Source organism: Pipistrellus hanaki, assembly GCF_964339955.1.
Source record: "Pipistrellus hanaki genome assembly, chromosome: 11".
NCBI classification, from domain to species: Eukaryota; Metazoa; Chordata; class Mammalia; order Chiroptera; family Vespertilionidae; genus Pipistrellus; species Pipistrellus hanaki.
The window spans coordinates 2,159,256-2,178,017 of record NC_140513.1 but is presented as its reverse complement, the minus strand read 5'-3'; the positions used below and the strand labels follow the sequence as shown (position 1 = coordinate 2,178,017).

Below are 18,762 nucleotides of genomic sequence, written 5' to 3'. Positions count from 1 at the left end.
TGATGGAAGACACTAGGACAGACACTCCCCATGCAGTGGGGAGCCACGCCAAGGTTTCCAAACAGGGCGGGAATGGGAGTGAGGGCGCAGCTGTGGGGAGTCCAGATTGGAGAAGGGCTGATGTGTAATTAGCAGGACCTGTGCAATTCAGACAGAGGATGCTGCCTGAGACCCGTTAGAGGCAGTGGAGGCAGACGGAGTCCAGGCGTGTTTGCTCAGGGACTGGATGTGGGGGTACCGGGGAGAAGAGGCAGCCTTAAGAACGGGGGTACCGGCTGAGATGAGAAAGCCTCGAGTTGTGTGGGGACTAAAATGGACTCCGGCCACTGGCTAGGCGGGGAGTGGGCTGGTGTGTTGCTTGTGGAGGCTGAGGAACTGACTGTGGTATGGCTTTCAGGAGAGGATCTGGAGACGGTGCTGGGTTGTGCAGCCTTTGGGAAAACAGGCACCAAATATTACTGCTCATTGCTGCATCTTAGCTCATTGTGCGTGATCAACATGCTGCCAGGTGCAGTGGGTTAGCCCAGGACTAGCCGCCACTGCCTGCTGCTCCCTGGTTGCAAGTCTTGTGGGGACCTTCAGCGTTTTGGGGGCCAGGAGGACGGCACAGGCATGCTCTGGGAGGGAGAGCATCCTTTTTTTTTTTTTTTTTTTTTTTACTTTCTCTCCACTGCAGAGTCCCGGTCTCTGTGTTGCATAACGAAGTCTGTAAATGAAGACCCATAGCTAAAAAGCATGCTTATGGAAAAGGGTCACATGACCAGGAACTGGGCCAAGAACTGAAATAATGCCAAGTCGAGACTGTTGCACAACCATTGGCTTTGCCCATTGGTCTTGTTTCTTCTGAGACAGGTTTCTTTTCTCCTCTTTACCGCAGCTCACTTCCTGCATCCTCTTCTCCTTCCGAACGCAGGCAGTACCTGCGCTTCTTCCTCCGCCCTTTCACCCTCTACGTGGGGTGGTCCGTTTCATACATAACAAACAAATCCATCTCTCTAGTGGCTTTCTCTCTATCCATTCTCTTCCCAGCACATCCCAAACCAAAGCCTTGGTTCCCTTGCACCCTCCGCCCTCCTGCACCACCATCCCACACCACCAGCGGCCCCTCCTACATTCTGGATTCTTCTTCTGGATTGTTGGGCAAAGGTAACATTTGTATGGCCGGAGGCGCGGGAGACATAGGTGAGCGCTATAAAAATCGCTTACCAAGTACACACGTTTATTGGGGCCAAGTCATAGCAGTGAATGTAGCCGAGTCACTGTCGCCTCCTCTGTGGTTGCTTCCTCAGTCTATTCACCTCTTCTGCGGAGGGCACCCTTCCTACTGGGTACCATCTCCCGCCGCCATTCAAGGGGGGCTGTGCCAGATCCCAGCTCCAGGGGCCCGCTTCCCGTGCAGTGAGCGCTCAGAGCCGGGCACCAGCTTCAGTACCGGCATTGGACCAAACCCAGGACCTAGGAGCCACAGGAGGGTCTTTCTCCCTCAGAGTGGGTGTGTGGCTGCTGGAACAGGAGGCTGCAGGCGGTGCCAGGGGCCAGGGCGTGTGTGAAGAACAATGACGTGGTCCCTGGAGAAGCCACACCTGGGCGGCAGAGCAGCTGGATTAGCCCTTAAAGTGAAAAAGGGAAGCGCACCTCCCGCTGGGCCTCGCCTTCAGCTGCAGATCCTGATGGCAGCCCATTGTCCGCATCAGCATCAGCATCTAAGCTCTATGCTCACAACCCACCGTCCAGAGAAAAACCAGCCCCTGGGGCGTACTTCCTCCCACACATTTAATGGTTCTATATACACAATTTCATGTTTTTACTTCTACAAAGTCAAGAAAATATACGAACTCTGTGTTAACCAAACCTGTCAGCATTTAACATTATTGTACAACTAGAGGCCGGATGCACAAAATCATACAGGGGTAGGCCTTTCTAACCCCAGCTGCTGGCACCGGCTTCCCTCTGGCGGCTGGCACCCAGGACCCGGGCATCCCTCGCAGAGAGAGACCCCACCCACCCGCTGCAGTCTGCCAGTGGGTGGCCTGGGCCTCTCTCTCTGGGGCCATCTTGGGGTGATGGCTGGGCCCCTGACCAATTGCATCGCACCCACCTCGGCTGGCCTGGTACCAGTGGGTGTCAGTGTGGTCCCGGATGGTTGTCTGGATGGTCATTCCACTGTTGGGCCGTTTGGTCAATTTGCATATTATGCTTTTATTATATAGGATATGCCATTCTAGGAATAAACAGCTATTAACCAAGTTTCCTAGGAACATGTGCATGTTTCATTTTGCATGTGATAAAGGAGCCTTTCTCGCACACCAGTTCCATGATCTCTTCAGGTGGAGAAAACAGGCACCGGGTCTGCCTGTCCACAGCTGCATCTGGAACTCTCTGTGCAGACAACCCCGCGTAGAGGGTGAAAGGGCGGAGGAGGAAGTGCAGGTGCTGCCTGCGCTCGGAAGAAGATGCAGGAAGTGAGCTGCGGTAAGAGGGGAAAGGAAACCTATCTCAGGAGAAACAAGACCGAGGGACAAAGCCAATGGTATCCAACAATCTCCACTTGGCATTATTGCAGTTCCTGGTCATGTGACCCTTTTCCATGGCATGCTTTTTAGCTACGGGTCTTCGTTTCCAGGCTTCGTTATGCAACACAGAGGCCAGGACTCCAGTGGAGAGAAGGTAAAAAAGGGCGCTCTCCCTCCCAGAGCATGCCTGTGCCGTTCCCCGGCCCCCAAACGCTGAGGGTCCCCACGAGACTTGCAACCAGGGAGCAGGGGGCAGGATCACAGAATAGGCACATTCTTAGGGATCAGATATATATATATATATAAATATTGTTGCTGTAAGTCAGGTCTTTTTAAAAATATATATTTTTATTGATTTGAGAGAGGAAGGGAGAGGGAGAAAGAGATAAGAACATCCATGAAAGAGAATCATTGATTGGCCGTCTCCTGCACACCCTCTACTGGGAATCAAGTCCACAACCCGGGCATACGCCCCCGACTGGAATCAAACCTGGGACCCTTTAGTCCCCAGCCAATGCTCTATCCACTGAGCCACACCGGCTGGGGCAGGATCAGCGATATTTGACTAGGCTGTCCTCCAAAAGGAACGTGCACTTTCTATCCCATCAGCATGGAGACTGGTATGCTTGACAGAGGAATGCCTGAGGGCAAAATGCTTTCTAAAAATGAAACACCTTGAGCTTCCTGAGCATTTACTGTGTATTATCCACCCCACACTGATCAGCTGCTGGGGACGGGAGACACCAGGACTCCTAACCCGCTCCTCCTCCTTCTCCAATGGCAGGTCTGGAGAAATGGGGGGCATCACAGATGGATGAACCAACAGCACAGCATGATGTCACACAAGTGACAGCAATGAGAACACCGGGCATAGGGGCTGCATCCTGGCACGGACGGCAGCACCCCTGTAACAGGACACTGTCCACCCACACGCTCCTCCCCGTGCTCCGTCCTGTACACACGTAGCCAGAAGCCTGGCCAGCTGGGTCCTGCTCAGCTGCCCATGGAGACACCTGGGAGACATACAGGCGCAGGGGGGGAGGGGGAGGGAGGAGGGGGGAGCGCTGTGTTTGGGAGACACACATTCCTGCTGAGGCCGAGTGGCAGGAGGGACGGAACTGCCCGGGCTCCAGACCACTCACTAGGGGAGGAGCACGGGGTGCGCTGGGCCACAGGCCGAGGCGGCTTCCCCTCGGGCTCATCGCTGGGTATTCCACCTCCCCGTTTGCTCCCTCATCCTGCTTAACAATTCTGTAGCCTAGACCCCGACATTAAATACTGCTTAAAATCAGGAGTGCTTCTGCTTTCCTGACTGCTGGAGACTCCGGAGGCACGTGTGCGCCCAACACGCACGTGGCACTTTCCACGTCTAGCAAAGCCAGTTTTCTGGAAGCAACGGAAGGGAGCGCTGGCTTTCCCTGCAGCTAACCCCACATGAACTCGGGGGCTGGCTCCGAGGGGCCTCCTGTATGAAAAATGCACATCTTCAAACCGGCGCACCCCCAGGAAGACCAGCTGGGCACCTGTGCCCTGTGCATGAGAACGGAAACCAGGCTGCGGGCACACACACCCACAACTTCCTTCCAGCGCTCATGTGCACCTCGCCGCCGGGAACACAGACGTAAACAAGCAGAGCAGAGGCCAAGGCGTCACTCTGCCGCTGCCACACGACCAATGTTTACACGCCGCGCCCCCCTCTGCTGCCCTGGGGGCTGGGACACGGGTTCCACAGAAACCACACTTGTTTGCCATCGAACAGATGTGTTAAGTCAATTCACAGGGAAACACACGCATCGGCCAATGACAGTCATTCTCAATGCTCCACCGGGAGGTCGCCACCCTCACGCCTCCTGTGACCACGGCATCGCCTGTTCCAGCCGCCGCGCGGAGAGAGAGCAGCTTGCTGACACTCGATGTGACACAGCCAAACCCAGAAAGCACAAGGAGGATCCCTCCTAGCTCCGCCCGCCTCCGTCCTCCTCCTCCTCCTCCTCCTCCTCGCTGTCGTCGCAGTGGAAGATGTCCCTGAACAGGAAGACACGCCGGGGCGCCGCGGGAGGGGGCGCCGCGCCTCTCTTCTCCGCCTTCTTCTCCAGCTTCTCTCTGAGCAAAGGCAGACTCGTCTCGTAAAGGTAGTCTATGATCTCTAAAGAGAAAGATTGACCTTTGAAGTGATTTGTGCAAAGCCTCTTCCCAAGGTCAAGGGTCAGAGGGCATTGCTGACACGCCTGCTCAGTGCTGTTCTCATGGGCAAGACCCTGTTCTCACTGGTTTGCTTCCATTCGCTCACTCAACATTCTCAACACTCCTGAGGCAGGCCCGCTATCTGTTTCTCAAACGAGGGCACCCAGGCTCCTGAGACGTCAGGGACTCAGTCGGGATGAGGCCAGGGTTCAGCCCAGGGAACGGTGCCTGCTGAATGCACGCGGTTCCTCACACGCCCGGGCAGAGTAGCACCCGAGCCAGTGGTCTCCAGACACGGGGCGGGGCAGCCACTGAGCCACTCCCGCAGGCCTGTCCGGGAGATCCAGCCCCGAACGCCTGGTGATGAGCATCCTGCAGGTCTGGATGGGCCGCTATGCCCCTCACATGACTCTGATGACCTGGGTCTGGGAATCACATATCTATCCACCCACAGGTGGCTGCAAAGAAGGAAGTGGCTTCTTATGTTTTTCCTAAAAGTGTATGTGCACGCGGTGGGTTGAGTGTGTGCATGCAGTGTGTGTGTGTGTGCACACAGGGTGAGTGTGTGCACGTGATGGGAACCCAGGAGCCCTCACGAGCATTCACTGAGTGCTCGCGAAGCCCCGAGCATCCTGCTGACCACATGGCCAGGTCGCTATCTGCCTCAGCCCTGCAGGTCCTGTTGGGCAGGGCTGATGGCGCTCACTGTCTCCATTTGACAACCGGAGCGGAGGCTCTCGAGGGAAGTCCCTGCCAGGGGCACGCCCAGCACGCGGCACCACACCGTTCTCAACACTCACCCGCTGCACACACTGACCTGGAAAAGTCTTCCTCTGCCAAAAGGGAACGCAGGTGGCTTTCAGCTTGTAAAACTTAGCTTGGACGTAAGACGGAGGAACATCCCTTTAGGAAGGAAAGGGGAAAGGTTAGTGTCTGTCCGAAACCTGATCCTTTCAGCTCTGAGAGCTAACTGCAGTGACTGAGGGGAGGCCTAGACCTGAGTCTGAGGTTTCCTCCCCTTGAACGTGAAGTCATCAGGACCAGAGCAGTAATACAAGGAAGACACATGGAAGCTGTGATCCCTGGTTACACACACACAGAAGGAAGGAAGCCAGCAGTACAAGATGGGTTCTGTTTAGACTGGAATAACCTAAGGTACCAGCTGGGAAGACAAAATACCAGGTGTACCAGTTAATAATGCGGATTTTGTCATCAAAACACGATAATTTCAAGAGAAACATCAAAAGTGCTTTATTCAAAGTAATGTCCATCGCTAGCTACACATTTCCCCATCTTTCAGGTAATTTGTTGATACCGTCCCAATAGAACTTTTCTTGTTTTGAGGCAAACAATTCAGAAACCCAATTTTCCACTTCTTCCTATGTTTTGAGGTGCTGCTCAGAAAGTGTGTGTGCCATTGATTGGAACAAGTGGTAATCTGAAGAAGCAAGGTCTGGTGAATATGGCAGGTGGGTTCATACTCCCCAGGCAAGATTTAATGTGTCTTTAACTGGTATTGAAGTGTGTGATGGAGTGTCATGATGCAAAATTACTCTGCTGTGTCTTCTGGCCCATTCTGGTCGTTTCACGATCAAAGCGTGGTTCAAACCCCACCAAACGCAGAGCACTGTATTCTTTCCAAAGCGATTTGACCTTGCAGTCGATGTTGATGGTTGACCTGGATCAGCCCATGATTTTGTGTGTTTGGAATTCTCAACATAAATCCATTTCTCATCACCAGTCCCAATTGGATGCAAAAAAGACTTTTTTTTTTGTGCCACTGAAGCAACATTTTACTGACAACTTTCGGTTTTCCACTTGTCTTTCATTCAGGTGATGTGGCACCCATTTTCCTTCCTTTAAAATCTTTCCCGTTGCTTGTAAACAATCGGAAATTGTTTGCTGAGCAACGTTTAATCTTTCTGCAGGTTATTTTTGAGTTTGACACACTTTTTTACCCAATAATGCTTGTAATTGTTGGCCTTCAAACTTTTTCGGTTGACCCGGACGTTCTTTGTCTTTCACATCAAAACATGATTGTGTTTAAACCAGCGTTCACAAGTATCTTGAGATGGAGCATGTTCACCACAAGCTTCCCAAAGTATAGGATAACTTCCAGCAGCACTTTTCTTCAAAATAGTGAATTAAAACTTCCTGCAAATGCTCATTTTTTGGCACAAAATTTGACATTTTTAAGCATAAAAATATCCATGATGTTAACACCTTCAGAAAATTTGACATATGAAGTTTTGAAGCTTGTCAATACAAGATGACATACATATCAAATCGCATATATGTCAACATATGTGTAACTCCAGCTATTGAAAAAAAATCCGCATTATTAACCAGTACAGCTGGTATAACACGAGCCAGCATGTGCCGTCAATCACTTTGGACTTGGCCCTGCCCTCAGCACTTCCCACGCAGCAACCAACAAGCCTCATGGCCATTATACCAGGGAGCCACTACTCTTCCTCCTCATTTTAGAAACGGGGAAACTGAGGCACAGAGAAGTCCAAGATCTCACAGCTAATAAAGGGCAGAGCAGGGACACTTGGGTGATTTAATTCCAAATTCTACCCTCTTCCCCATTACGCTTAGGTTATATACTGGTCACCACTGGAAGGCACAGGGCCCCGATTTTTTTTTTTTTTTTAAAGCTAAAAGAGCAGATGTTGATGATGTCTTGGTGACCCAAATAACCTTGCACTTTATAGGAAGTAAGACTGAAACAACCAAATCTTAGTTTCTAAAGTGAAAATCACTAACTTCACTGCCTGGACAATTTTTCTTAAACAATGAAAGTGTGACTTATTTGTTTCAATAATTAATCTAGCAGTTAAGGTGGTTAGGGTGATAATTTTATCTGTTAAGCATGTAGAGGCAAACAATGATTGGGTCCCAGGTTCGATTCTGGTCAGGGGCATGTACTGTGTTTGCAGTTTCCAAGGCCTTGATGGGGGTGTATGAAGGAGGCAACTAATCTATGTTTTTCTCTGTCTCTCCCTCTCCCTTCCACTCTCTCTAGAAATCAATGGAAAAATATATCCTTAGATGAGGATTAACAACAACAAAAACGGTTTGATAACATGAAGGGCAGGCTTTGTGGCACACCCCCTGTGGGAGAACACTGACCACCAGGGGGAAGCTCCTGAGCTGAGCATCTGCGCCCTGGTGGTCAGCATGCATCATAGCGACCGGTCGTTCTGCCATTCAGTCAATTTGCATATTAGCCTTTTATTTTATAGGATGGACTTACCCTATGGTACTAGCAAGATCTTCCCAGTCTATTTCATTAGCATCTTCCACATTTATTTCATACAACCTATGAGAAAACAAATATTCAGTTTTCGAGCTCACTGCTGTTCTCGGGGCCAGGGCAGTGATAGGGGCAACGCCACTCCGGGCCGTACCTCTCAATCAGGTTGATTTTGGCCTGGAGGGCGTTCACCCCGCGGTACACGTCCCGGCCATTTGTCATCCTCTTGGTGAGAATTTCTGTCCTGCATTCACAGAAAGAGTAGTGCAGTTCACTGTCAGAGGTGCAGTTTCCGTTCAAGCTCCCTGTATTCTCAGCTAAACTCCCTCCTCAGCACCACTTTCCAACTCCTGTACCTCATCCCCGCCCACATCTGCCACCATCCACCGTGTTAGAAAATTGCCATAATAAACAAGTTTAAAAGGGGGAAGCAGGCCTCTAGCAGCTGCTAGAGGGCGCTGTGGCGCTTGGTTTAGTTGCTCGTAAACAGAGGGACATTGCTCTTCTACTGTGAGCAGCTGCCTGAAAACCAACGGAGACAAATTTAGCAAAGATGAATGATCTGATGGCTCCTCCAAGGCCCAAAGCCAATGGCTGAAGGAAAGGGGGAAGTTCCTAAGGAGAGGAGCAGCCCACTGTAAAATATTTAAAAAGTCCTTGTCTTGCACAGCACGATACGCCACCACCTGATGGACATGGCAGCCATTCCCTTCACCTCCTTGCTAAGGGAGAGATGTGGTAATGGCACTGGTGTTTTAACAGCCATTCACGTACACTGGTTTGAAGTGTGTCACTTGAGGTCAGGTCATGACATGTTACATGAAGTCAATGTATGTTCCGGCTACAAGTGCTTTTTCCTTCAGATTGAGAAGCAAAGCAAGTCTTGCATGTTATTTAGTCATTCACCAGCCTCAGTGCCTTGTGAGGAGGACAGACAGTGAATCGGGCCACTCAAGTGCCACCTTGAACCCGATGCCGGCACTGAGGGAGCCGAAGCAGCCAAGGAACAGCAATTCTCACCATGGAAGGCTTCCCACCTGGTGCCACCACGTGTTCCTAAACCTCACCCATCCACCCAGCCTCCGGGAACTGTGTGTGTGCGGAGCTGGGGAGGGGGAGGAGAGAGCAGGTCTTGTTGAAATTTGCATCAGCCGCCTTAAAACTTACCACTTACTTTTACACTGCATCCAGTTTCTGGTTCCCACTTTGGCTTCGACTTCCACCCAAGATATGCCCTTGTAGAGTCTTTCCCGGACAACGGCCAGGCAGCCTTCGGGGTTCTCCTGGAGCCTGGAATCTACCTCGTCTAAGTCCTGGGGAGACATCGTCTTTAGGATCACTTCTTCCACGGCTTTGATTAGTCTCTGGGTTTCCGTCTTACTCCAAGCACCGTGGTTTCTTTCTGTAGATAAATGCAAAAAAGCCAACGGCTCTCTCAGAGACAGGCTCCAGCAGCCCGGCATACGGGCTCCTCCACTACCCGGGGGAGCCCCCGGCGGGCGGGAGCCACACCCACCGCTGCTGATCTGGGAGAACTTCAGGGCGACCGAGAGGCTGCTTCGAGCCACCAAATCCCCAATCTTCTTCCAGTCGTTGCCGTGGAGGGAGTGGTATATTTTCAACTTCTCCATATCCCCTTTGCTGTACCTGCGACAAAGGGAACGTCACAATTTCCTTTTCATTTTATTTATTTATTTAATATATTTTATTGATTTTTTACAGAGAGGAAAGCAGAGGGATAGAGAGTTAGAAACATCAATGCTAGAGAATCATCGATCAGCTGCCTCTTGCACACCCCTTTCTGGGGATATGCCCGCAACCAAGGTACATGCCCTTGATCGGAATCGAACCTGGGACCCTTGAGTCCACAGGCCGATGCTCTATCCACTGAGCCAAACCAGTCTTGGCTTCCTTTTCATTTTAAAACTTATTCGTTAGGCGAAATTCACACGTAACATTAACCTCCACCTTCCGATATTTACTCGACCCGAGACCTGGGCGCCGTGTCAGGGAGGCTGCCCTGAGAGGGACGTCCGGGCTCATGAGAAGCGTATAGTCAGCAGAGCAGACTTGCAGAGCACAGGGAGGCAGAGCACAGCGAGTGTGGGAATGAGAGCGTAAAGAAGGAGGCCCAGCCTGTGTGGCTCAGTGGTTGAGCATCGACCTATGAACCATGGTACGATCCCTGGTCAGGGCATGGTGGGCTCAATCCCCGGTAGGTGGCGTGCAGGAGGCAGCCGATCAATAATTCTCATCACTGATGTTTCTCTCTCTCTCTCCTTCTCCCTTCCTCTCTGAAATAAAAATTTTTTTAAAACAAAAAAAAAGCAGAAGATACAGAGGGGAGACCACACAGGTGCGAGTTGGAGATGGAAATGAAGACATCCCCTGACCGCAGTGCACGCCTGCTGTCACACAGTCTGCTGGCCGGACCCCTGACCTGGTGTCGGGGTCAGCAAAGGCCAGAGAGACGTGTCCCGCCGCTGACGCGCTTACCTGCCTTTGTAGTTATTGACGTCAAACATCTTCTTGGCTCGGTAGTACACGAGTTTCCAGGGCCGGGCGATGCCCTTCCCTAAGCCAGAGAGAGACGGTCAGCAGGCTCACGGGGGGCATGAGGTAGTCACGGGGCGGAGGGGCCCAGAGCCCTTTAACACTAGCTGTCCTGGACCGGGGCAAGGCTGGGGTGCTGGGCCTGCGGGAAGCTGTCTTGGGAAGCGGATGTACACAATCCCCCGTTGCCTTGGAGACCTCTGAAAACCGGACACTTTGTATGTGGCTCCAGCTCTGGCCTCCCGTTCTCAGAAAAGACCCTCATAAGGCAAAGTAATGCTGACGGAATGTGAATCAGAGGGAGGCCAGCGGGGACACTGCCCGCAGTTCTGCAAACGAACTCTCCAACGAGCACGCCTGCCTCCTCCCTGAGCAGTGGAACTCCCTCCGCAGGGCTCGCTCGGCTGCTTTCCTGGCACATCCCAGCACAACCTCGGAAATTAGCTCCTTTAGGTTTGAGAGAGGTTTTCAGGCCAATGTTACGGCTTCATGCTTGATTTCCAAGCGTCACCTCCAGGAGGGTGCCGGCTACGGTGACCACACACACACACACACACACACACACACACTGCTGCACTGAAAATGCTCAGGAGACCCTGCTGCCTCCTGGAGGTGCTGGCGCAGTAAATGCAAAACATACACCGCGAAGAACAGGAAGGGAAACCAAAACCTAATTGTTACCCAGCAAGGAAGCCAGAGGTTGAGGTTGGCCAGTTCATTCTTCTTCTTCTTTTTTTTTTTTTAATATATTTTATTGATTTTTTTACAAAGAAGAGTGATAGAAAGTTAGAAACATCGATGAGAGAGGATCATCAATCAGCTGCCTCTTGCACACCCCCTCCTGGTACATGCCCTTGACCGGAACCGAACCTGGGACCTTTCAGTCTGCAGGCCGACACTCTATTCACTGAGCCAGACCAGTTTCGGCAGCCAGTTCATTCTTTCTAGAATCTGTGAAGCCTGTGCCTAGGAGGCACGAGCACATTCCTGACCCCAGACAGGCTGCCAATGAGACACAGGTCCCCACGGCAGCACCGACAGCACCAGAGTTGCCGCCAAGGTGGGAGGCCGAGGGCAGCAGAGCGAACGCCTGAACTCACCGATGTGCAACCGAAACGCGTACTTCCTCTTTAGGTTGGTGATGGCGGCTTTCTCCTCCGGGTACCTGTCCGTGTGCAGCAGCTTGTCGGCATTCTCGATTCCCGTCAGGGACAGAAATTCTTGCACGTTTTTCTCTAACTGCTGATTTTCCTTCACAGAAAACTTGCCAAATTTAATGGTGACACCTAGGGTTTGGGGAGGGAGGAAAAGTGTATGTTGTCAATAATGAGAACGGGCAAACCTCGCAGGCGCTCCTCAGCAAGGACCACGCAGGGCCCCGCCCCCCGTCCCCACGCCAGCCCGCCCCCGCCCGGCAGGTGTGCAGGACCTGGGCCTCCGGTCCCGCTGCAGAACCCAATTTCCTTCTGCAGCTCATTCTTAAGTCCAGGCGGCTTCCTGGGGGCGCTTGTCACACAGTGAGATCAAGGAGACCAAGCTGGGCTTGTCTGGCCCCAGCCCACCCCCCGCTCACCCTCAGTTAATGTCTCAGGGACAGAAATGACACCTGTGGAAGCTGAGGAGTTAGTGTTTACTGCACTTCCGTATCCTTCCCAGGCCACAGCCAATTCCTCCGCCACCGCCCCTTTCTTCAGGATGACCTCGTCTGTGGGTGACCTGGTCCCTGCAGCCAGTCCTCCCTGCCTCCCTGGCCAGCTGGGCAAAGAGGAAACCTGTGCACGTCACTGGTTCCATTTCAGTCAGACAACTCTGGGTGGATGATGTACTATTAAGAACACTTGAAACCTATTCTTATGTATCAAGGAAACCCTGACAAGTTCAATGTAAAAAGCAACTCTGGATGGAGATACAGCCGCCGTGGCTGGAGGACGGCCACGGGGAATCTGTGAATCTGAGCCGCTCACAGAAGCCGGGCTGGCGGTGCTTCGGGCGTTCGGCAGCACGAGGTGCCACCCAGCTCACCCTGCGCCTTGAACTCCTGGAACCGTCCCAAGTCGTCCCGGTACATGCGCTTAATCGTGGCGGCGGCCCTCGCCCCGATGCCGGGGATGAACTCCCGGAGCTGCCTCACGGCGGAGGCCAGGTCCACGTCCGCATCATCTGCGGCTCTCCAGTCTTCGGACAGATACTGCTCCTCGCCATCTCGGGCCGAATCCAAGTTGCTTTCTTCATCGGGAGCTCCTAACCTAAGAGGGAAATTGGATCGATTAGCACTGAGACGTCACTTAGCTTTTGCTTTTGTTTTTTAAATGCTTTTATTGATTTTTATAAAGAGAGAGGTAGAGACAGAAACACTGAGAGGGGAGCATCATCCATCTGCTGCCTCCTGCACGCCCCCTACTGGGCATCAAGCCTGCAACTCAAGCATGTGCCCTGACTGGGAATCGAACCAGTAACCTCTTGATTCCTGGGTTGATGCTTAACTGCTGAGCCACAGCGGCTGGTAGTTTTTTAATTCTTTTCCTGAAGTGACTCACTTCGACAAGAGGTGGTTCAGTGGGGATGTCTGGACTCGCGGAGTACCTGCTAACTTGGATTCATCCCTCAGAAGTGCCTACAAGGCAGACGTGGCACCCTAAGCCGTTTCTACCAGAGATTACTTCTTAAAGTCCTATTTCTCAATTATTGTTTTATTTAATTCCTAACAGGCTAGTCCTCTCTTCCCCCATGGACGCCCAAGATGCCTCTCCCTAACCCTTACAATATTGTTTTATAATAATGTTATTAGTGAAATGATCCAGGGTTTCCATGGTTACAGTTATTTTTGCTGTGGTCAGTAATGGCCTCATTTACCTTTGCTTGGTTTTCTATGTATAAATCACTCACTAATTCATCCCCAAACTCTCTGCCAGATGTTCAAATCTCCTTTTCATATGTTCAACTGTATCAACTAACTGCTCAGACAGGAAACTGGGAAAAAATGGTGTGCATTTGTCTAAGAAAAGGGTCAACAGTTTTAGGGGCACACGGCCCAATATAAGTTAAAAACCACAGTCCTAGTCCAGCTAGTGTGGCTCAGTGGTTGAGCGTCCACCCATGAACCAAGAAGTAACTGGTTTGCTTCCCAGTCAGGTCACAGGCCGTGGTTGCTGGTTCAATCCCCAGTAGGGGGCATGCAAGAGGCAGCTGATGGATGTTTCTCATCAATGTTTCTAACTCTCTGTCCCCCTCCCTTACTCTCTCTCTCTCTGAAAGCAATAAAAATATATTTTAAAAAAGAGAAAGAACCATAGTCCTAGACCATTCCTGCCTCATCATCAGCGTTCTAAAAACATCCCGGGTAAGAGGCCCAGAGGATGACTTGAGCATGGCCACAACTGTTCCCAGCACCACCCGCGGCGGGCCTCTCTCACGTCACTGTGGTGGAACCATGCTAAGCCAGGACAACGTAGCAAATGTAAGAAAGCCACCGAGTAAACTTTGGGGGTTGGGGGAATCTGTCCCCAGTCCCAGACACTGAGCGCTGAAGTGGTTAAAAAAGAAATCCCGCTTTTACTCATTTGACGCTATCCTCAAATGATACTTATATAACTACTGTTAACATTTCTTTTCTTAGACCCAATTCAAGTTTTTCCCTGCTCAGTAACATTACAGGTCATCTCTTCCTTTCTTCTATCTACGCGCAAAGAGAGACCGGTGATCTGGGTCATCAATGCCGTCAGTCAGTTACAGAATTTCAGGCTGGAAGAGTTCTAGCGCAAAGCTCATCTCCCTGCCCGTTACCTGTGCAGAAAGGAAGCTGCCTGCGCGTCACATGGCTGAACGGCACGAGTCCCGCCCGTTTTGTGTCCACCTCGGGGAGGCCTGCCATTCCCGGGGACGTGCTAACAGAGGCCCAGCCCCAGCCCCAGGCGGAGGAGGGGCACCCCCATAGGCCCAGCGGTTACCTCGGCGCTTCCGAACACGCCTGGTTCTCCTCCTCTCGGGGCCGGGGTGTCGCACTCGCCTCCATCGAGGAAGCGTTACCTTCCAGTGAGGCAAGCGGGTCCTCAAAGCTGGTGGGGAGCCCCGAGGGAGCACTGTCCCCGGGAGACCTCCGCCTCCTTTTCTTGGCCTTTTTCTTTAATCTGCAGGGGTCCCCCCGGCCAGGGAGCACCTGCGGCCCCTCGGAGTCCGCGGCCCCAGGACTCTTACAACCCCGGCGGTGTGAAGCCTCCCTCTTCCTTTTCCCAGGCTTCTTTTCGTGAGCAGCGCCCGGCGGCTGTGTGACGGGGCCTCCCGGGCCCGCAGGAGGCGGGGACTCCGGCTGGGGCAGGACGCTGGCGCCCGGGCCCGGCTCCCCCAGCCCGGCATCGCAGGACGCAGCTTCCCGCCGCCGCTTCTTCTTCTTCTTTTTCCCCCTGACTTGATCGTGCGGCTCTTCCCATCGCTTCGTAACTGCAGGCGACTGGTCCGCTTCGGGCTCTCCGGCTGCCTCCTGCTCCCCGCCCTTGTCAATATAAACGATGTCAACATCCCTTCTGAAGTTCTTCGGCATGTTCTCGATGTTTTCTTTATCCACTGTGACGTACACGCCCGTCCCGTCCTGTATCCCCAAAGCTCTCTTCTTCCTCCTCTTCCTGGCCGGAGAAGGGGCCTCTGCCGCCTCCTCACCGAGTTCCGATGTTTTCAAAGGAGCAGCGGCGGGAAGCCGGCGGTCCTTCCTCTTCTGCCCCCTCTCCGCTTTGTGAGCGTGCCCGCTCACCAGGGGGGCATCTCGGGAACTCTCGTGGGCATGAAGGCGATGTCTGTGCTGCTTCTTCTTCTTGTCAAAAACCGGAGTGTGGATGTCCAAGCCGCTCCATTCGCCTTCCATTTTACTCCTAGAGGGAAACTTGACAACAACGGCTTATTTGCAAAGCATCTTACACATTAGCCTCAGGAGAAAAACACAATCACAGAAAATGAAATTGCATGGCAAGTGACAAGCTGAAATCTTGACTATCCATCGCATGCTATTCTACGTGCCCAGCAGGCTCATGGCACCCCTCTGCCTGCTCCCACTGCCGCATGCTCCCCACAGCGTCACCTTTTACCTCTCCTTCCACCTCCGTGCTCCAGCCACACATGCCCTTTCCTGGTCCCGCAAACATGCCACCGTCCTCCTCTTGGCTCCAGGTCTGACAGCACCCGGGGGCAGCTCCTACATTAAGCGTCTGCCCTCTGGTGGTCAGTGCAAGTCATAGTGACCGGTCGTTCTGCCGTTTGGTTTATTTACAGGTTAGCCTTTTATTATATAGGATTGGAGTTGGAAGGAGAGACAAAAGGATGCACCCATCCTCTCCCCTCAAGTCCATCCTTTCCTCCCCTCACAGCAGCATCTCTCTTTAAAAATATATATATATATTTTATTGATTTTTTACAGAGAGGAAGAGGGATAGAGTTAGAAACATCGATGAGCAAGAATTATCGATCAGCTGCCTCTTGCACATCCTGGGGGATGTGCCAGCAACCAAGGTACATGGCCTTGACCAGAATCGAACCTGGGACCTTTCAGTCCGCAGACCGACGCTCTATCCACTGAGCCACACCGGTTTTGGCACAGCAGCATCTCTTGAGAGAGACTGCTCTCTCCGTTTCCTCACTTCCATCCACTTCTCAGCCCTGGTCCTTGTCGCTCCCACCCTCCGCCTCCCTAGCTTGCTCGGGTCACAGTGCCAGGGCCTTCTGCCCTACATCCCACAGGCACCTTCCTGGCCCCTTCAGGCCTCTTCCTAGCAATGCCCAGAGCAGAGGATGCCACGGAACACTCTTCTACTTTCCATCGTTTCTTTCTTTTGTGTGAATACCCAAGTCTCTCCCTCTGGTGGCTTGAATTCAACGCAACCTTTTAAATATAGAGTCACTCCCGGCTATAGCCACGGGAAGGTTTCCCGTTATTCTTAAGATCAAGTCCCAAAACTTTCCAGCCCGGCCCGGCCCACCTCTCCAGCTCCCCCTCCCTCCATGGGAACACACCGGGGCCGCTCCACCCGCCGGGCTCGGCACCGGCAGCCCGTCCTCCGGGAGCGCGCTGCCTCCGCCTTCCCTCGGGTCCAGGGTCCGAAAGTCCCCCAGGAGGCCGCCCGGCGCTCCCCCCGCTCCCGCTCCGCGCCAGCCGCGCGGCCCAACCGCCGCCGCCGCCCCGCGCCCGCGGCTCCGCGGGACCCGGTCCGGCCGGCGCTCGGGGCCTCGGGGACGAACGGATTCGCGTTTCTGTCCTCGTCGGAGAGCCGCCCGCCCCCGCCCCCGCCCCCGCCCCCGCCGCCGGGCAGGAGGGGTCCGCCCCGGGGCCCACTCCGCCCCCTTCGGCGCCGAGGCCCCGGGCGTCCGCGCGAGGGGCCGGCGCGGCCGCGGGGAACGGGCGCCGCGCACCCCGGGGCCCGGCCGCGCCTCCCGAGCAACGACCACCGCCTCGGGGCCCACATGCGCGGCTCCAACACCCGGAACCAAACCCGCTCTCTCTCTACCTGCAGGCCCGGAGCGCCGCCGCCGTCCTCCCGACCCGGAAGTGCCGCTGTGGCGGAAGCGGAAGTGGCCTGTCACTTCCGGTCCCGCTAGGCATCCCGCTGCCACGCTGACCTGCAGGCAGCTGGAGGGTCTGGGACGGAGGCGTGGTCTCTGCCCATTCTGTCCCTGGGGTCGGGGAGGGGAGAGCGGGGCCCTAAAACTAAGAAGTTGGGGCGGAATTCTTCCATGGGCTGGCAATTCATGCCTGCATCCCTTTTAAAAAAAAAGATTTTAATTCCTAGAGTACAGAATAACGGGTATGTATGGTGCCAATGACTTCATGCATCCCCTTAACTTAATGATTTCTGCTGAGCTCCATCCGCAGTCCCAGCGTGAAGGTGATGAGGGTCCGCACCGAGGAAGACAGATAAACAAACCGACCAAGAAGGCTCCCGGTTCCCTGTGAGGAAAGGGGAGCACCTGGGGACCCTGCCTGCTGCTGAGAGGGAAGGGAAGGCCCTTGGAGGAGGCACATTTTGAGAGTTCTGAGTGAAAAGGGGGCGCAGACCTGGAGGGGAGAGGGCTCCAGGCTGGAGGCAAATCCTGAGACCCTGAACCTGGTTGCGGGAGGAGGCAGGAAGGCGGGCAGCTGGGCCGCAGTGAGTGGGAGGGTGGTAGGAGATGACCTCAGCCGAGGGCAGGGGCCGGCTGGTGCAGGGTCTGACGGAGGTAGAGAGCTTCCAGGAGGCAGAAAGAGCCTTCCAAACCTATTCCAGTCCTCCCATTTCAACCGAGTCCTGAACAAACGTAGCTGGCATTAAGAGTGACGCTTTAACCAGTCCATCGAGTTAAGACCAGGACGCATGCACCGCTCAGGCTGTTGGCCTTGCTGCATAGGGAACATAGCCACGCTGACACCTGTCTTCTCGTTTAACCCTGTTGTAGTGATCTCTGCCAGGTGTCACTGGCCTCCCCTTGTGGGTGAGAATCAAGGGCTTTAATGTGTCTTGTCCAAGAGGACTTACGTGGCTCCTCCACAACTCCATTCTCCTGCCTCTCCCGGCACCACCTGTGTGAGCTGCCGAGCGTGGCTTTGATGGGACCACGTGTCTGGAAGTCCGGAGGTGAAGCGGTCGGAGAAACCCAGCACACATCACACCCACCCACAGGTGGCCGCCCCAGGCTGCTGCCCGCCCCGGAGAGCAGTGGGAGCTGTCTGGTCTGCTCCGGAAATAATGTTGGTGTCCCGAAGCATGGTACCGATCATCTCAGGTAGAAACTAGAGTTTATTTATTTTTAATATATTTTATTTATTTATTTATTTATTTATTTTACAGAGAGGAAGAGAGAGGGAGAGAGTTAGAAACATCGATGAGAGAGAAGCATCGATCAGCTGTCTCTTGCACACCCCCTACTGGGAATGTGCCCGCAACCAAGGTACATGCTCTTGACTGGAATCGAACTTGGGACCTTTCAGTCTGCAGGCCGACGCTCTATCTACTGAGCCAAACCGGTTTCGGCAGAAACTGCAGTTTAACTTGAACCCTGCTGTTTTGGCTTCTGTATTTATTTGCTTGCTAAAATAATAGAAAAGTTCCTTTGATTTTTGAACTTATGTAGGTTATCCCATTCAACGGAATACTCCATGGTCTGTGGTTTGAATATCCTGTTGACTGTGATCTTACTGGTCCTTGGAAACACGTCCTTCTGCACCTGGAGACCAGGACAGCACAGGTACTCGGAGCTGCCTCAGTGGCTCCAGAGAATGTGTTTCCGCTGACTCAG

At 53.4% G+C, this 18,762-nt stretch overlaps 1 protein-coding gene across 3 annotated transcripts; it reads right to left on the bottom strand.

The window, feature by feature from the left end:
• Positions 1 to 1,197: 1,197 nt before the first annotated feature.
• On the bottom strand, positions 1,198 to 17,045 carry TTF1 (transcription termination factor 1). Of its 3 annotated transcripts, none has more exons than XR_014796296.1 (11): positions 15,585 to 15,942; positions 14,457 to 15,382; positions 12,532 to 12,755; positions 11,610 to 11,795; positions 10,453 to 10,531; positions 9,473 to 9,603; positions 9,131 to 9,358; positions 8,111 to 8,200; positions 7,957 to 8,022; positions 5,515 to 5,600; positions 1,198 to 4,659 (listed from the first exon to the last, which is right to left on the bottom strand). XR_014796296.1 is itself a non-coding variant. In XM_084898653.1 (11 exons), the coding sequence occupies exons 2-11, from the start codon at positions 15,362 to 15,364 to the stop codon at positions 4,469 to 4,471; spliced, it is 2,196 nt and encodes a 731-aa protein (XP_084754779.1). In that variant the 5' UTR covers positions 15,365 to 15,382; positions 16,998 to 17,045; the 3' UTR covers positions 1,199 to 4,468. The 3 variants fall into 3 exon arrangements, 2 of the variants coding, with proteins under 2 accessions (XP_084754779.1, XP_084754778.1); XM_084898653.1 differs by lacking the exon at positions 15,585 to 15,942 and adding an exon at positions 16,998 to 17,045 and having other exon boundaries at positions 1,199 to 4,659; positions 9,124 to 9,358; XM_084898652.1 differs by having other exon boundaries at positions 1,199 to 4,659; positions 9,124 to 9,358.
• Positions 17,046 to 18,762: the final 1,717 nt, after the last annotated feature.

Excerpts from the sequence above, each read along its gene's own strand:
- TTF1 (XM_084898652.1), bottom strand. The coding sequence starts at position 15,641 with ATGTTTGCGGGACCAGGAAAGGGCATGTGTGGCTGGAGCACGGAGGTG. Across the intron at positions 15,383-15,584 it reads GCACGGAGGTGGAAGGAGAG|TTTCCCTCTAGGAGTAAAAT; the intron begins GTAAAAGGTGAC and ends GTTGTTGTCAAG. Across the intron at positions 5,601-7,956 it reads GATCTTGCTAGTACCATAGG|GGATGTTCCTCCGTCTTACG; the intron begins GTAAGTCCATCC and ends TCCTTCCTAAAG.